Here is a 17,889-nt window from a genome sequence, read left to right as displayed (position 1 = left end):
GTATTTTGAGAATAAATGACTGTAGGTCATTAAGCACAGACTATATATATATATATATATATATATATATATACATATATATGTATATGTATATATATAGAGAGCAGGGAAACATCAAGTTGTGTTAAATTAGAGCAGATTGTCATAAAAAGGTAAATTAATAAAATGAAATACATTTACAGATAACAGTCATTTCAAAATGAAGTTATATTTTCAAATTATTTTAATAACTTCCTCTGACCTACAGAAAACCCATTGGACGGATATTATTGAAGCTGCTTGTGTTGGATCACAAAATAGGACATTCCCTAAAATTTTTGGGACATTCCCAAAATGTTTTCCAAAAAAGTGATTCTGTTACTGTTACTTAAGGGTCAAAACACAGAAACATACAATAATATAATACAAATCCAGGAGTGATGCTATCTGTGCTAGTCTGTCCACCATTCACAAGAAACATATTTCATGGAGGACTGTGATAAACGCTATCAGTTTTGCTTCTTAGAAAAGTCATACATTTCCTTTTTAAACGCACAAAATGGAAGATTTTTGGATTCCAATATCCAAAAACCACTTGGAAATTTTTATATTTTGTTGACTTGTGTACTTATATTATTACAAATTTTTCCAATAATGTTTAAATCCAGAGAAATCAGCTATTTTAATCAGTGTAACGTCTCGTGTAATTGCGTCGCTAGTGAATGGCGTCATATCCATCCTAGCTCTACTCTCGATTTCTGCTTTTACTTCTGTAGAAACCATGAAAACACCAAAGACGCTTTAAGTCAAGTCAAGTCACCTTCATTTATATAGTGCTTTTAACAATATAGATTGTTTCAAAGCAGCTTTACAGTGATAATAGGAAATTAAAGTAACAGAGATTGTTTTGGCTTTACAGCAGCTCTAGAATAAAGTTATTGCCCAAGTTAGTTTTTGATTGATTCGCTTCCGTTGCAAAGATCATTAGTTATTAATTTAGGGGCCACTTACAATGCCCCTGTTTTAACTGAAAACAGAAAACTTTTAATGTGTTCAGGCCATTCATTTGCATGACATCAGTGTTTGGTGGCTTGAGAACGAAAACTTTGAAATAGGTTCCAAGGTGCAAGTTTTGACATAAAAAAAAAAAAAAGCTATCATCTCCGTGTAAACTTCAAAAACTTGAATCTATGAAAACGCTGACGTTTGAATATATGTGTGCGCAGGCGTGTAGTCTTTCTTTACAAAGTGACCTCACCAAATTACTTGTCTGGCCTGCATAATACAGATTTTTTTGTCGCTTCTGCGTATCCATGCGAACTGGAATCATTTTGATAACGTTATCTGTACAGAGGTAAAGAGAAGGAGGCCTTCACAGGTGAGAGACTAGTTGACATTATTACTAACTGGCCAGAATTTTGAGCTAAACCATTTAGTGCTTTGTAAGTAATCAGCAATATTTTAAAATGTATACAATGATTCCCAGCAACCAATAGCCGTCATTTCACCGTCTAGGTTAACTATAGACCCGATATAGTCCGGTTATGAGTAACCTACTTCTAGCCAAAATAACCTTGAATTTAGTGACATGTCGTTTTTGCCAAAATAACTTGTGAGATGTATGATATTCCATCATATACGCAAAGTAAACAGTGATTACAAGGTGTTTGGTTTCATTTCTTCACTCATTTACTTTCTTTGTTATCTAATTGATGACTAGTCTATTCTTGGTCTATGGTTTAGACGTCTTTTAAATTTTCACTGACAGCCCAAATTTTGCCTTGTTTTAGCCTAGACGTCTGGGCTGTGTTTGGACGGCTATTAGATGTCTTTTAAATGCAAAATTGCTTGCTGAATTAATAAGGAGCCAATGCAGTGTTGACAGAACCGGGCTATTATGGTCATACTTCCTGGTTCTGTTAAGAACTCTAGCTGCTGCGTTTTGAACCAGCTGTACAGTAGTTTGTTTAATTATACATGCAGGGCAACCACCCATAAGAGCATTACAATAATCTAGCATGAATGTATGAACTAACTGCATTTGTCATTTGGAGCATAAACTGTATGTCGTAATTTAGACATATTTTTAAGATGGAAGAATGTGGTTTTACAAATACTAGAAACGTGACTTTCAAATGAAAGATTAGTATCAAAGAGCACACCCAGGTTCCTAACCGATGACAAAGAATTGACAGAGCAGCCATCAAGTGTTAGACTGTATTCTATCTAGGTTATTACGTGCAGAGGTTTTTGGTCCAATAATCTGAATCTCAGTTTTTTAACTGCAACTTAGCAACTTAGTAGGAAGTTGCTAGTCATCCAGTTTTTTATATCAGCTATGCATTCCGTTAATTTTGTGAATTGGTAAGTTTCGTCAGGGTGTGAAGAAATATAGAGCTGAGAATCATCAGCATAACAGTGAAAACTAATGCCATGCTTCCTAATGATATCTCCTAAGGGTAGCATGTACAGAGTGAACAGCAACGGTCCTAGTACTGAGCCTTGTAGTACGCCATACTGAACTTGTGATCGATATGACATCTCTTTGTTTACTACTACAAACTGATAACGGTCAGATAAATATGATTTGAACCATGCCAATGCAATTCCACTAATGCCAACATAATTTTTGAGTATATTCAAAATAATGTTGTGGTCAGTACTGTCAAATGCAGCACTAAGGTCAAGTAACACTAATAGAGAGATACAACCACGATCGGATGATAAGAGCAAATCATTTGTGACTCTAATGAGAGCTGTCTCAGTACTATGGTCCAGTCTAAATCCTGACTGAAAATCCTCGCAGATACCATTTCTTTCTAAAAAGGAACATAGTTGTGAGGATACTGCCTTTTCTAGTATCTTTGACAGAAAAGGTAGATTCGAGATCAGCCTGTAATTGACTAATTCTGTAGGATCAAGTTGCGTTTTTTTAACAAGTGGTTTAATCATAGCCAGCTTAAAAGTTTTTGGTACGTATCCTAATGACAAAGATGAATTAATGATATTAAGAAGAGGATCTATGACCTCTGGAAACATCTCTTTCAATAGCTTGGTCGGTATCATCATCTTTATTTATTTGAGCATCTGAGTTCCACAAAGTTCTACATAGTAACAAGGTTCAGCACAGTAGGCAAAACTAAAGAAGGATACATGCGCAAATGAATAAGTAAGTAAATAAATAAAAACATATAGGATATAGGATCCAACGTACAAATTCTTCCTCTCATATGGCAATGAATGAATGATTTTTTCCCTCAGGGAGACTACAATGCACTGTCTGATGCAATACTGTAGTAGACAGTTGCATAGTCATAATTTTCTCTCAAATATTATCAGTCTTGTAAGTAAAGAAGTTCATAAAGTCATTACTGCTGTGCTGCTTGGAAACGTCTAGGGTTGAAGCTTTATTTCTCGTTAATTTAGCCACCGTTTCAAATAAATACCTTGGGTTGTGTTTGTTTTCTTCTAAGAGAGTAGAAAAATAAGCAGATCTAGCAGTTTTTAAGGCCTCGCTGTATGCAATCGTGCTCTCTCTCCACGAAATGCGGTAAAATTCTAGTTTTGTTTTCTTCCAGTTGCGCTCCATTTTTCTGGCTGCTCTCTTAAGGGCCCGAGTGTGCTCATTGTACCACGGCGTTGGACTATTTTCTTTAATCTTCTTTAAGCGCAAAGGAGCAACTGTGTCTAAAGTGCTGGAAAAGAGAGAGTCAATAGTTTATGTTGCAACAACAAGTTCTTCTAAGCTATCTGGGATGCTAAGGGGATGAAACTGATCAGAAAGATTATTAATAAAGCAATCTTTAGTGTTAGAATTGATAGTTCTACCATATTTGTAACATGGAGTCGGCTTAGCAACCTTGGCTAAATGAAGTTTACATGACTGGATAATGATCTGAGATGTCATCGCTCTGCTGCAGAATTTCAACGGCATCAACATTGATTCCATGTGATAATATTAGTTCTAGAGTATGATTACGACAATGAGTAGGTCCTGACACATGTTGTCTAACTCCAATAGTTAAGAATGTCTTTAAATGCCAATCCCAATGCATCTTTTTCATTATCTACATGGATATTAAAATCGACAACAATAAGAACTTTATCTGTAGCCAGTACTAACTCTGATAGAAAATCAGCAAATTCTTTGATAAAGTTTGTATGGTGCCCTGGTGGCCTGTATACAGTAGCCAGCACAAATGTCAAGCGGGATTTATCACCTACGCTAGATAATGTTACAAATAATACCAATACTTCAAAATAAGTATATTTAAAACTAGATCTCTGAGTAATACTGAAGATCTTGCTATAAATTAAAGCAATACCTCCCCCTTTTCCTTTTAGATGAGGCTACTGTTTTATAACTGTATTCTTGTGGGGTGGACTCATTTAATGTAATGTAATTGTCTGGTTTTAGCCAGGTTTCTGTCAAACACAGCACATTTAGGTTATAATCTCTAATCATATCATTTACAAAGAGTGATTTTGTTGAAAGGGATCTAATATTCAGCAAACCGAGCTTTATCATTTTTTCATCTGTATTTTTTATTTGATGAAAATCAATTACATTTTTACACATTCCGTGTAATAGATTCACCAATAACTAGGGCACTTTCAACAGGATTCTCAGTGGGTATGTCACTGAGTGAGGAGAACCTGTTTGATGTTGTAATTGGAACGAAAGAGCAGTGTTTTGTCCCGTGATTATGCCGTCTCACAGTCACCCAGTTGCCCTGCTGCAGAGGCTCTACAGTCGGAACCGAACAATCTACATAGTTCACTAAGCTAGTCGCATCCAAAGCAGTATCTAAAGCCCTTGCACTTTTACAATCCTCGATTAAAGTTTGGATGCGTGTCTCTAGTTCTGAAATCTTCTCCGTAGGCCTGACTAATTCCCTGCATTTATGACATGTGAAGCTTTCTTCGCCGACAGAGAAGTCTATACTGTACATGTACGTCTTTGTTGATTGATCCTACCTACTCACTACAGTCGTTTGATGGACTCGTAAAGGCGCGAGTGGAAAAGACGACAAGCACGGATGGCTGGTTAACAGGCTAGCGAAATGCCAGCGCATTTTGCAAGTTATATTTAGCAAAATAAACAACAAGGAATGATAGTGAATAAAAATTCAAAACAAAGCTATACGGCACTTTCAGACTCAAACCACTCAGCAGCAAGACAGACAGGAGCAATCCATATATTCGCTTTAATAAACTATGTTTTATTAGACAGGTAAGCAACTGTTTGGATACCTTAATCGACAGAAAACAAATTGTTATATAGCTCAACATGGTTAGTCTTATTGTTTGAATCTCTTGATTTACCGTAACATGTTTGTACCATGGTTCAGAGACAACACTATTTTGTCAAGTGGCTAACATAATCAGAAAGAACATTAACAGCATTTTATCCACCATACAATACATTTTAAAATTAACTGCATGCCATTTAGCATCACAAGCCATTAAAATTATATTCTAATATCGATCCATCTTACTGCAGTGTGCAACAAGTGTCATACCATCCACCGAGCAAAGTAACATTATAACATAACTTTCAACACACTAAAATGTATTTTTAGTTGGTCATTCCGTGTCAATTCGCCGCTCAAGTCCCCGGCTCAATATTTTTTATTTTGTACATATTTTTTCCGAAGAAAAACAAACATAAATAGTGATGAAAGGCAAAATATTAAATGTCACAGATGTATATTTTCTTAATCCACTATTTTGTAGAGGGAGTCAAGATTACAATTATCACATGAGATTTGGAGCCAAATTACAGGGGGGTAAAAACGACTTTATACAGACGCAGCATTATTATTTTATTTGTACACAGAGATTGGTAGGTCTCAGAGAAAGTAGACCTGCAGGAACACTTGCAGGAGTGAAAGTCTTGTCAGTGCTGACGGTGGGCGGTTCCCAGTGGCGGCTCCAGCCAATCAGAGAGCTCTAATTGATTGCTCAGCTGTCAAGCACCCTTCAGTGAGACGCTGCGTTCTGTGAACTTCACTGACCTGAAAACAAGCGAGAAACTCCCTCACCGCGCTTGGATTTTACAAAAGTGGGAGACTGTACGATCCTTGGCAGTGTTCTGAGACTGTACAGTCACTTTTGGCCTGCTGGTTTACTGCATTTTCACTATCAGTTTTGTTGTTATTTAACGCGAGTGCTTTGGAGCGTGTTCTGTTTGCACAGAGATCTGACTGCTGTCGAACTGCGGGAATAACGAAGGGACCGAGAGATGACAGCTGAGAAAGAGAAGAAGAGGTAAGTTAAGCGGGCTGTGAGTGAGAAATATTGTAGGCTGTTCTGTTGTAGACACTGCAACTGTTGCGCAAAGTTCAGGTTTATGAAGCGGCAGCAACAAGTGAATCTCTGTATGAGACTCAAACGCGCTCCCGACGCTTAAAGCCAGATGGTTCATTGAGACACTCGCCGCTTATTTCACTGTACCACACAACGCCATAAGCGAAAGAGAAAGAAAGAAGGAAAGAAAGAAAGTTTATTTATTTATTTATTTACCAATGTGCATGAGTAACTGTACTTTGTATTACTTTAAACGCATTAGATGTCAAAGCATCTAAATCTCTCTCTCTCTTTTTTTCAAATACAATAATTATGTACACTGTAAAACATTTTTTTTATGATTTATCTTTTTTTTTTTTTTGTGAAATCAACTTAGATAAATTATGTGGTTCAGATAACATGTTTTGAGTTTCTGTTGTATTAACAGTTTTTAAATTTCAATAAACTTAAAATGTTAAGGCAACCAGTTTACTTTTTTAAGTTAAACCAACAATATTTTTTTTACAGTGTAGAAAATATTCTCTATTCTCTCATGTGCCTAAGCTTTTATTATTATTTTAAAATTTCTATTAGAGATGCATAAAATTATAAATAGTAGTACATTGTAAAAAATATTTTATTTATCATTATATTATAACAATTTTAGTTTGCTTTCATTACAGTTGTTACAATTCTTACACATTTATGTAATTTTGTACAAAATTGTATGAGTTTTAACTTAATTTTCTGAATCAGTAATTCAATTCAGAGTGGTTGAAACTGCATTTCGTGACTTTGGCACCACTTTGATTTCACTTGACCGTTTAAGGCAGCACTTACACTTTTACCTATAGTGGGTTGAAATTTATTACAGTGAACAGGTTTTTGGTGAAGCACATACTTATTAGATAGCATATTAATATTAAATGATCTTTACACAGCCTGGAAATCTCTGGTAACTTGAAGTCATGTGTATCTTTGAAGATTGAAGACCATCAGAGTGCCAAGTGTCCCATTAATGAGAGAAAAATGGAGAATGCGCTTGTGCATGTGTCACGGCTCTGAGAGCGCCTTGAAGTCTGCCTCATCCTCGTGACGTTTATTCCCTAACAAGCTTTCTGCCTCTTATCTGATGAATCTCAGGGTGGCAGAACATAACCAAACATTGCTACAAAACTCGAATGAACAGAATGTAGGCTATCTATCTGCAGGACTGATTTAAAAGGGGTGCAAACACTTTAACCTCAAGACACAAGACTGTGAATTCTGGATGTGTTATGTGTGTGCGTGTGTGTTTTGTGTTTGTCTATACTGAACCCATATGTTTTGGTAGTTTACTTGAGAGAGATTAGCTCAACCCTGACAAGTTTTATATATATTTTGATATGTTTGTATTCATGCATGTTTTGTAAGATAGATAGCCAGAGCCCCCTCCATGGCCCCTAGTATATCATAAGCTTCAGTGGGTTATAATTAGTGATGCACCCAAATGAATGTTTTTTATTTCATTTATTCGAAAAACAAAACGTAAAACGGTTTCAGTTGCCAATATTTCAGTGCGTCACTATTATGTTTGATCAGAACTGCAATTATGTAGGCTACTGTTTGCAATGACAGGAATGAGCGAGCCTCTAATGAAGTCATTGTTATCGGTCATCATCAAAGCTCTGAATGAACATTAAGTATTTGTGTGCTCATCAATTGAACTGGATTGATTGCCTGAATTGGTCAGTTTGGACACTTTTTACTCACCATTTGTTGTAAGTCTAATTTGTTCATTATGTTCTTGTAGTTCTCCGTTACGTCACCCTGAATCATCAGGCTTTGTCTGTGGTTCATTCTGTCACTGAGTGGCTCATTTATGAAGAGAAAGGCCGTGCTTTGTGGTGCTCTATTAACTCCCTCAGGCCAAAAGCTGGACATTATCCTGTTTGTAACTTTCAGAGCTTCGTCCTGAACACAACCGCTTACCTGAACCTAGTTACCTTATTCTCTTCTAAAATTCATGTTCTACTAAGGAAGGAAGTAAAAGGAAGTTGGTGACCTTGGTATTAATATTTAATTGATATGTAATAATTATTATTTAATTGGTATTAATGTGTGTTAAATAAAACCCAGGATCATTTGAAAATCTGCCTGTGGTGCCGTTTTTGCACAATGCATTGCTTTTGGCATTTTTCTTGACACTTTCAAGTGAATTGTACACAGTGCGCTGTGCTAAAAGTGCCTTCATTTTTTTATCTGAAACAGAATAACGTGAATGTGGCAATGTTTTATTATGTTGGTTGTTGTACACTCTTAGAAAAAAGGTTCAGTCTGGTTCTAAATATAACCCTATGTTTCTTGGCTCAATTTTGAAGAACACTTTATGCTAAAAGAGGTTCTATATAAAGAGAGATGTCTTAAAAGATTGCATAATACTTTCCTTCTAATGGGTAATTTCAATGTGTGTTTATGAGCTGTTTAATTCATAATATTTAATTAAAATGAATTTAAAACAAAATTAATTAATATAAACTATAAATCCATAAAATAATCCCTTTTTTTAATCTATTTATTTTTTTATTTTTTTATTTTATTTATATTATTAATCTTTTGGTTAATTTTAACAATAAGTAATAACTGAAATGTTTTCTTAATTCATTCCAGAGATTAAAGTAGCTGTTTGAATATGTTCATTCAGCTGTATAAACGGGTGAAGTCACAACCGCATTCAAACCAACTAATTAACTAACCATAGTGACAGTATCAAACATGGCAGTGTCCATATAACTGTCCATACAAGTTTTACCACGATTATTAAATAAATGAGGTAAAAAAAACAAAAAAAACACACTTTAGATCAGTCTCAATATTTTTGTAATTATTCCCAGGAGTCTGAGCCACCATTATTGGGGAGCATAAACAACGCCAATTATCGACGGATTCCACACAAATCGACTAATTTAGATACGTCTTTCCAGCCCTAGTTAAATTCCTAATTGGGTTTAAAAATAATGTCCCACCTACTGTAGACCCTATCATTAAACCTAAGCGATAGTGATAACAAAAGCAAACGGATGAAAATCCATTTGCTGAAGCAACCATGACATTTTAGCTTGCTTCTACAAGTCTTTGAGCTCTTTTATCGTGGCTTGTGTTTCACGGGATTCGTACCAGAGTTCTCTAAAAATTAGCTACTGAGTTTACTGTCAGAAAAGCCAAACATCTGAAGCTGGTCATGTGATGCATAAATCATGTTTTAGATTGCAAAACATGCAGAGTTTATTTCAGCTGAAAACTGCAGTGAATTGTAATGTGTGTGTATGTTTGCAAAAGTTTAGGTAGAGGCCCATTTTTGCAATGAGTCTAGGTTGGTCATGCCCCATCTCTAGTATGAGGGGTCTCAAAGCATTTCACAAGCTTGAATGTGAACATTTTTAACCCCTTAAACCCTAAGCGTCCCGCCGGCGGGACGCCACCCCATGAAAAATATTCATAATCAAATTACTAAGCAACCACTGAATGGAACAACACAAAATTGGTATCATTTTAAAGCTTAGAATCTCAGCTTTTTAATGCATCTAATTACTTCGATCAACTTCTAATGATTGCAGAGTTATTCCACTAAATACGAGTGTACCCGCCGCAGGCGCCACCTAGCTGCAAAATTAATAATCATAATTTTTTTTCAAAAATATTACCTGGATCAACTTAAAATAGATGTCATTTGAAAGCTTAGAGTCTGAAATTTACAATGAATGTAGCCAATTTGATAAACTCCAATGTAGTGCTGAGTTATTTGCTGATAAATAGAAAAAAAATGTTTTCATAATTTATAAACTACTTTTTTGTACCACATACTGCAATATGTCAAAAACATCATACAGCTCAGATAGTCCTGTGTCATATGTCATTTGAAAGGTCTCAATGAGTAGAATACAACAAGCATAATTGTTCCAGGGTTTTTAATAAACTTGAGCAAGGTTTTTGTAAAATAACCCCTTAAGAGACCCATGTGTAAACCATATATGGATGCTGCATTTTAGACACATTTCCGCTTGTAACTTCATGAAACATGCTCCAATTGTGGAAAATGACACATCATTATTTACAGCAGATGCTTACAATTAAAAAGAGTCCAAACTCAACATAATCCATCACTCAGAACTAAAGATATTCCTCATGGAGTTCTAAACCACAAAAAATCCACTGATTCACGTAGCCTAGCAAGGTAGCTTAGACTTGGCCTTTTTACTCGTATCTTCATGAAACATTCGCCGATCATGAAAAATTATACATCGTTATTTACAGCAGGAGCTCACGATTACAAAGAGCCCAAACTTAATATATTCCATCAATCAGATCTAAAGATATTTCCTCATGGCGTTCTAAAACAAAAAATACCTCAGACGCGCCTATCCTAGTATATACTCATGAAGCACTCGCGTTTGGTTTTCACTTATAACTTCACAAAGCATGCACAGATCGTAGAAAAATGCACATCATTATTTTCAGCAGACTCTCACGATTAAAAAGAGCCCAAACTCAGCAAAATCCATCACTCAGATCTAAAGATATTCCTCGTGGGAGTTGTAACACACGAACCACCACCGGCGCGCATAGAGCGTTTATTATAGATGTAGCACTTGTCGCGTTTTAACTCATAACTCAATGAAGCATGCATCAATTGTGGAAAATGGCACATCATTATTTACAGCAGATTGTTAAGATTAAAAAGAGCCCAAACTCGCCATAATCCATCACTCAGATCTAAATATATTCCTTATGGCGTTCTAACACAAAAAATTCCACAGGCGGATCTATGAAGTAGCAATAGCAGTGATGCGATGTTGTTTTGATGTGACGTTTCAGCTCATAACTCAATGAAACATGCATGGATTGTGAAAAATCACACATCTTTATTGACAGCAGATTCTCACGATTACAAAGAGCCCAAACACAACATAATCCATTGCTTTGATCACGAGATATTCCTCACGAAGTGATGCATACTTGGCTAAAAAACAAGTCTCTCATCCTCCCGGGGTGCAAAGTGTTTTCCAGTTTTCCCGGAACCATCCGTGCTCGATTTCAAACGTCGAATAACACAAAATATGTATCATATTAAAGCTTAGAATCTCAGCTTTTTAATGCATCCAACCACTTCGATCAACTCTGAACGAGTGCTGACTAGTCTCTCTCAACCGGAGTGTACCGCCCGCAGACGCCCCACAGGCGCCACCTAGCTGCGAAAATATTAATTATCATATTTTTCCAAAATATTGCCTTGATTCAAACAAAATTGGTGTCATTTGAAAGCTTAGAGTCTGAACTTTACAGTGAATGTAGCCAATTCGAAAAACTCCTAAGTACTGCTGAGTTATTTGTTGATAAATAGAATATTTTTTTTCATAATCTATAAAATAGTTTTTTGTACTATGTACTGCAATGTGTCAAAAACATCATACATCTCATGAAACATTCAAAAATCATTGAAAATTGCACTTAATTTTTTACAGCATATTAATACAATTCAAATGAGCCCAAAATTTACTTAATCTATTGCTTTTATGACAAGATTTTCTTCATGGTGAAACAATTTTAAAAATGCCCATGAGGGGGCGTCAAGGTCTCAACAAAAAGGCTATCTTGGTTCCAAATGCTATAACTTTTGATTGCTTTATCCAATCACCACAAAATTTTATCCAGATGCAGCTCATATATAGAGGGACTTCCCCAAAAAAGAATTTTCCTTCTACCTTATTTCCTTCCTGAGTTATTCCATGTCAAATAAGAAAGATATGCATTATCATTATAAAAATTATATATATTTTTTGTCTTTTATCAGCAGTTTCTCGGCAGGAGAATGTCCAAATGTAATGTAATGTATATTTTCAAAAAATTTGAAAAGTGTTCTTTCAAACGATACCTACCTTTAGAATCTCCTTGCTATAGTTTTGAAGTTATGAGTCTTTAGTTTTGTGTATGTCACTAAGAAAACTCATTTTTTTTATTGCCTTCCAAATGTGTGATGACTTAACAAAAAGGCTCCCTTTGTTCCAAGTGCTGTAACTTTGGATTACTTTATGCTATCATCATAAAATAACGATCCAGACGCAGACCACACATAGGGGAACATCACAAAAAAAGAATTATTTTGCCACCGTATTTCCTTCCTGAATTATTGCATTTCAAATAAGAAAGATATGTAAATTATTAAAAAATAATATTAATATTTTTGTCTTTTATCAGCATTTTCTCAGCATTAGATTGTCCAAAAGTAATAAAAATTTATATTTTCTAAAAATATAAAAAGTTTCCTAACAAATGATATCTACCTTTTGACTCTCCTCTCTATAGTTTTGAAGTTATGAGTCTTTACTTTTTTGTGTGTCACTCAGACAAAAAACTCCAAAAATGGCCTCAGGGTTTAAGGGGTTAAATGAGTCAGACCACCTTATAAGTCCTTTGTTAACCCCAATGCTTGCGATTCCAAATATATTTGGTCTTTACAAGTTAGCATACTAAACAAATGGCTTACAAATAGACACTTGATATTCTTCATGCTGTCACCTTATAGATAAAGCACAACTTATAGGTCATAACATATTCAAAGTTTGGGTCATTGAGATTTTTAAAAATGTTTGAAAAAAAAGTATTTTATGCTCATCAAGGCTGCATTTAGACCTATTTGACAAAAATAATAATAAAGTAAAACAATCATATTGTGAAATAATATAAATTATAATAAATTAATAAATTATAATATAATTTTTTAATTTGGTAACCTAATTTAGGTTACTCCAGTCTTCAGTGTCACATGATCCTTCAGTAATCATTCTAATATGCTGATTTACCGCTCAAAAAACATTTCTGATTATCAATGTTGAAAACAGTCGTGCTGCAATAATAAAAAATTTGTTTTTGTCGAAACAGTAATACATTTTCATTCAGAATACTTGATGAAAATAAAGTTCTCAAGAACAGAAAATCTCAAGAAGAAAATCTGTGTTAAAAGTCTTTACTATCACTTTTGATTCACTTAATGCATCCTTGTTGAATGCATTAAGTGTGTATTAATTTGTATTATTGTATTAATTTCTTTAATCTCTTTCAATTTTTTTTTAAACTTTGACTTCGTGTAATCTATGACTAGTTGGCACAGACCTAAAGTACCAGTGTTAATCAACTAATTAAGTAGTTGACTAGTCAGTACAGTCACTACAGCTGGTTGGAATGCCAAATATATACTGTGGTATATTAATCAATCAGGAACTTGATATATTTCAAAGGTGATCTCAAAATCTGTAGGCCAATTGATCAAATTGGTTGAATTTTGTAAAGTTGTCAATAGGGTATTTTTTTATGCTCTATGACATAGCAAAGTTATTTGTTTGGTTGAGTGGGTGGAATTGATTTATGATTAATTTATGTTCAATTCAAGCGGTTTCACTGAATCAAACTCTTTTGCATTATCACTAAAAATAAGCCTCACTGATGCCTCACATTGTTCATTTATTAAAATATTTTAGTAAAAATATATGTAGATATCTAATAATAAACAATATATACTGTATACTTAATGTATACTATATACTGATTTGTTATAGTATATACATTTAGTATATAGTTCTCCCAAAAATGACAATTCTGTCATTACTTACTCAGCCTCATGTCATTCCAAACCTGTGAGACATTCGTTCATCTTCGGAACACAAATGAAGATCTTTGACCGACTGCCAGGGCTATTGTGGAGGGGGAGGGATTTGAGTTAAGTTATGTTTGTATTTAAGAAGATTATATTTGTTCTTTTGTTAAATGTGTTGTAAAATTCAATAAAAATATGTTCGCAAATGAAGATCTTTATAATGAAATCTGAGAGCTTTCTGTCCCTCCATTGACAACTACGCAAGCTACCACTTTCAAGCCCCAGACCTCAATTTTATGAAGCGCTTTGTTTGCGCAAAAAACAAACGAACAAACATAATTTGCCACTTTACAAAATAATAATCTCCAACGCGCATTCATGCAACATCTGCTCTCGCGTCAACACCACGCATACGTTGTGGTGCTCTCGTGAACATGCGTAATTAAGGACAGAATTTTCATTTTTGGGTGAACTGTCCATTTAAGTTCTTGAATGCATTTCTATTCTCACGATTACAGCGAACAATATTTAAAATATCAACAAGTCGAAAGGATAGTTTCTCTGAAAATCAACCCTGAAGCCCTTTAGGGTCATTTTTATTGACATATTATCGTCAAGCGACTGCAAGATTTAGCGCATGCTTTCTGTCTTTTCCACTTTTTTTGTCATTTGTTATCAGCAGCAATAGGCATTTGAGTAGATCTGGACTGATGTGGGCATTTAAGACCTTTGTTTTCATAGGAGAATCTAAGATATGAGACTTTTGGTGGAGAAATTCAAAGAGCCTCCCAGCTGTAGGACAGTTTATTGTGACAGGATCTCTAGAGAAGGCCTGAACGGAGACTTCACAGTCCCCACCCTCCGCTAACTGCAGGGGTGCGAGGCACTGCTCTCAGTCTGGGAGCTTATTTTCTCCTTCTCTTTTTCTTGTTTTTCTCCCTCTTACTTCAGGCTTTCTGCTTTCCTCTGATTCAGTATCTCTCCCATCTTCTCTCTCTTAAGGCATACTGATCTTTACTAGTGTTTTTCCTCGCTTTACCTCCTCCTTACACTTCCTGTTCACCAAGCCCATTCTTCCTCCTGACGCATGCTTCAATGTCACGTCAAGTTCTAACATCAGCTGCTTCCAGATGAACTTTACTCTTGTTACCCTTATTTGGTGTCCATCACTGAACTACGTCATTGACTACTACAGTAAACTTTGACCCTGATTTCCCAATTGCGTAGAATTCCTCAAAAATAAATCAGTGTGCATGGCTGGCAGAAATGGAACATCATCTGAATTATCTTAATTAATTGTCTAGCAAGTGTTGGGTCTCTCATTTACTTTCACCTGTCATTTTTATGTTCATAAATTTGATATCAACCAGTGTTAAAAAAAAAAAAAACACCTTTTTATATTAATACTGTAATATAAGGCATACTGTTAAGTATACGTTCTGAGGAACCATACTTTCGACCAGTTGTTTTAAATATGTTTGGCTACAAGAGCAAGAATGGCTAGTCAAGAATAATAATACAGAAGTAAAGTGCAAGAAGTAAAATAATAATAATACAGTACAGTGATAGTGATAAACAGTAAAGTTTATCTACACATATGTTCACTAAAACATTTAGCATATGCGAGGCTTCTGTGGGGCTTGTTTTTGAGTGATGACAAAGATCAAGTCAGTGGAACGGTTTGAACTACACTGTAAAAATTATTTTTTAAAGTTGCAAATAAAAGATTATTGGAGTACATTTTACAAGAAAATACAATTTCAGTTTTTCTTCTTTAATTACGTTACTTGCCCATTCTTTCTAATTTACTAGCTATTTCTGATAGACAATTGTTAATTAATCAAACTTGGAAATGAAAACACAAACACAAACAGACAAACAAATATGTGTGTTCATGGCATAAACTTAATGTAAATCAAGACCACTTTTCAAAATTCAATCAATTCCTGATTGATAAAATAGCATTTAGACCTACAGTTTTTACTCATTACATTTTAGATTTTGGAAATATACTTTATATATTTTATGCATCTATTTTTGTCTATATGTTTATATTTTGATAAAGATGCATATTACATTTGTTTATTATTGTTGTCGATAATGTTATTTTGCTTTATTACTATTATTATTAATTAAAGTGTCCAACTTTTCTTCTTTAAATTTCTATATTTTTTTATTTCTCCTTTCAATACAGTAGTAAGTAGCCTAATCATTAGTCTGCAACCATTAAAACATAATATGTACATTTAATATTATCAGTTATTTATTTATATCCATCTAAATATTTTCATCTTTGTTTTCAGATGTGCATAATTAAGCTTAAAATGATACACGTTGGGTGATGTTCTTTAGAAATCCACCAAATGATGTCATATATTGGTAGAGCTGATATCTGAATATTGAAAATGTGTATATACGGGTAATTTTGAATCCTTCTGATGATGCTCAGATGAACCTGATTATGCTGTATCTTTGAATCTGGCCTTTTCTGTAAAGCTGCATTGAAATGATCTGTATTGTGTAAAGTGCTATAGAAATAATAGACATTGAATCAAGTGGTCCTCTTGAAGAATCCTGCATGTGCTTGAACAACTGTGTGGTGTGTGCCAGTATTCTTAAGTGTGTTACAGCATGTCCACCCTCCAGTTTTGCCATCAGCATGATGTAATGTAAACCCCATCCATTTCTGTGATCTTTCCTCTCCTGGTCGAGAGGGTTGTATCCTTGTATCTCTGATCCTTTGGAACAGAAAGTTCTCAAACCCATCCAAACAACCATCGCCGGGAACGTTCTGTTCCAAAGGATCAGAGATTAGCCTAGTCGTCATTGTTCTCTGTTTGTGTTTAGCAAGATGCCAAAATGAACGGAAAACAGACTGTAAGCAAGCGATGGCTTTGGTGTTTCTCATTAGAATGAGTGGTCAGGCATGGGAAATCTTAACCGCTGCTCCTCCTCTCAGACTTCACCTCACCTCTCTGCTGCTGCGTTATACATTAACAAAGAGAGTCTGCCCTGGACTTGAAGAGAATTTAAATGTGGCCAGACACAGTTTACATACCGGTAATGTGTTTACAACACATACTGGGCTTGGAGGGTGTATTATTTTCCTCATTGATGTGAACTGAATTGGAATAGACAGCAAAATTAAATACAAAATCCAAAAATGTACTCAACCTCGTTTCATTTCAAAGCTGTTTGACTATAAAAGAAGAGATTTTGAAATCCAAACTGCAAGTTTCCATCCATTGAAAATTGACAGGGACCAGATCACTGATGGTGTTTGATGTCACAATGTCATCACTGACAGATTTGAATTTGCATAAGTGTGAATGTGACCTGAGATCAGCCAAAGGTAAAATCCTTTGCTCAGTCATTGAGTCTGAAATAAGTTTGAGTTAAAGTACTAAAATGAGTAAACTAAAAATAAATGAAAGCTAAATCGCTATTTAAAACAAACACAAAACTAATGAAAACGACAAAAGCACATAACATTTACTAATACTTAATCCCCCTGTAGTAAATCGTTGTATCCCTTAAAACTCATCTTTGATCACCAGAATTATATTTAAAAGTTTTTTTCCTTAAACATTTCTTAATGCCTTAAAATAGCTTGAATATAACTCATCAACCCTTGCCTCATTTAATATATGTGGTTCTATGAATATGCAAATTAGCCCCGCCTCCACTCACTCACACCGGCTCAGAGATCCACTCATTGATGATCACACATTGACGTGATTGGTTATGAATAAATATGAATATACTTGAATTGATGTTATAGTTTGGAATGACATAAGGATGAGTAAATGATGACATAATCTTCATTTATAAGTAAACCATTCCTTTAAGTAATAGCAGATCATATCTTGAGTTTTATATTTATCTTTAAAGTAAAAAGTAAAAAAAATAACTCTTATCAGAGATGTGGTCTAGACACAATGTGCTGAGGCAATTATGCGGGTGACGCAATTTTTATTCTGTCTAGTGCTTTT

General features: G+C 34.8%; 1 protein-coding gene and 1 long non-coding RNA gene across 2 annotated transcripts in view; one reads left to right on the top strand and one right to left on the bottom strand.

The window, feature by feature from the left end:
• LOC309487047 overlaps positions 1-17,889 on the bottom strand; it is a 188,968-nt gene that overhangs the window by 83,063 nt on the left and 88,016 nt on the right. The window lies entirely within an intron of this gene.
• epas1b (endothelial PAS domain protein 1b) overlaps positions 5,973-17,889 on the top strand; it is a 47,390-nt gene continuing 35,473 nt past the window's right edge. The window contains exon 1 of the mRNA XM_082154456.1: positions 5,973-6,249. Within this exon, the coding sequence (XP_082010582.1) occupies positions 6,224-6,249 (26 nt within the window). The 5' untranslated portion in view covers positions 5,973-6,223. The remainder of the gene's footprint in view (positions 6,250-17,889) is intronic.

The sequence above is a fragment of the Leuciscus leuciscus genome (assembly GCF_965113295.1).
Source record: "Leuciscus leuciscus genome assembly, chromosome: 22".
NCBI lineage: Eukaryota > Metazoa > Chordata > Actinopteri > Cypriniformes > Leuciscidae > Leuciscus > Leuciscus leuciscus.
Note: the sequence above shows the minus strand (reverse complement) of the source record. Positions and strands in the feature narration are given on the sequence as shown.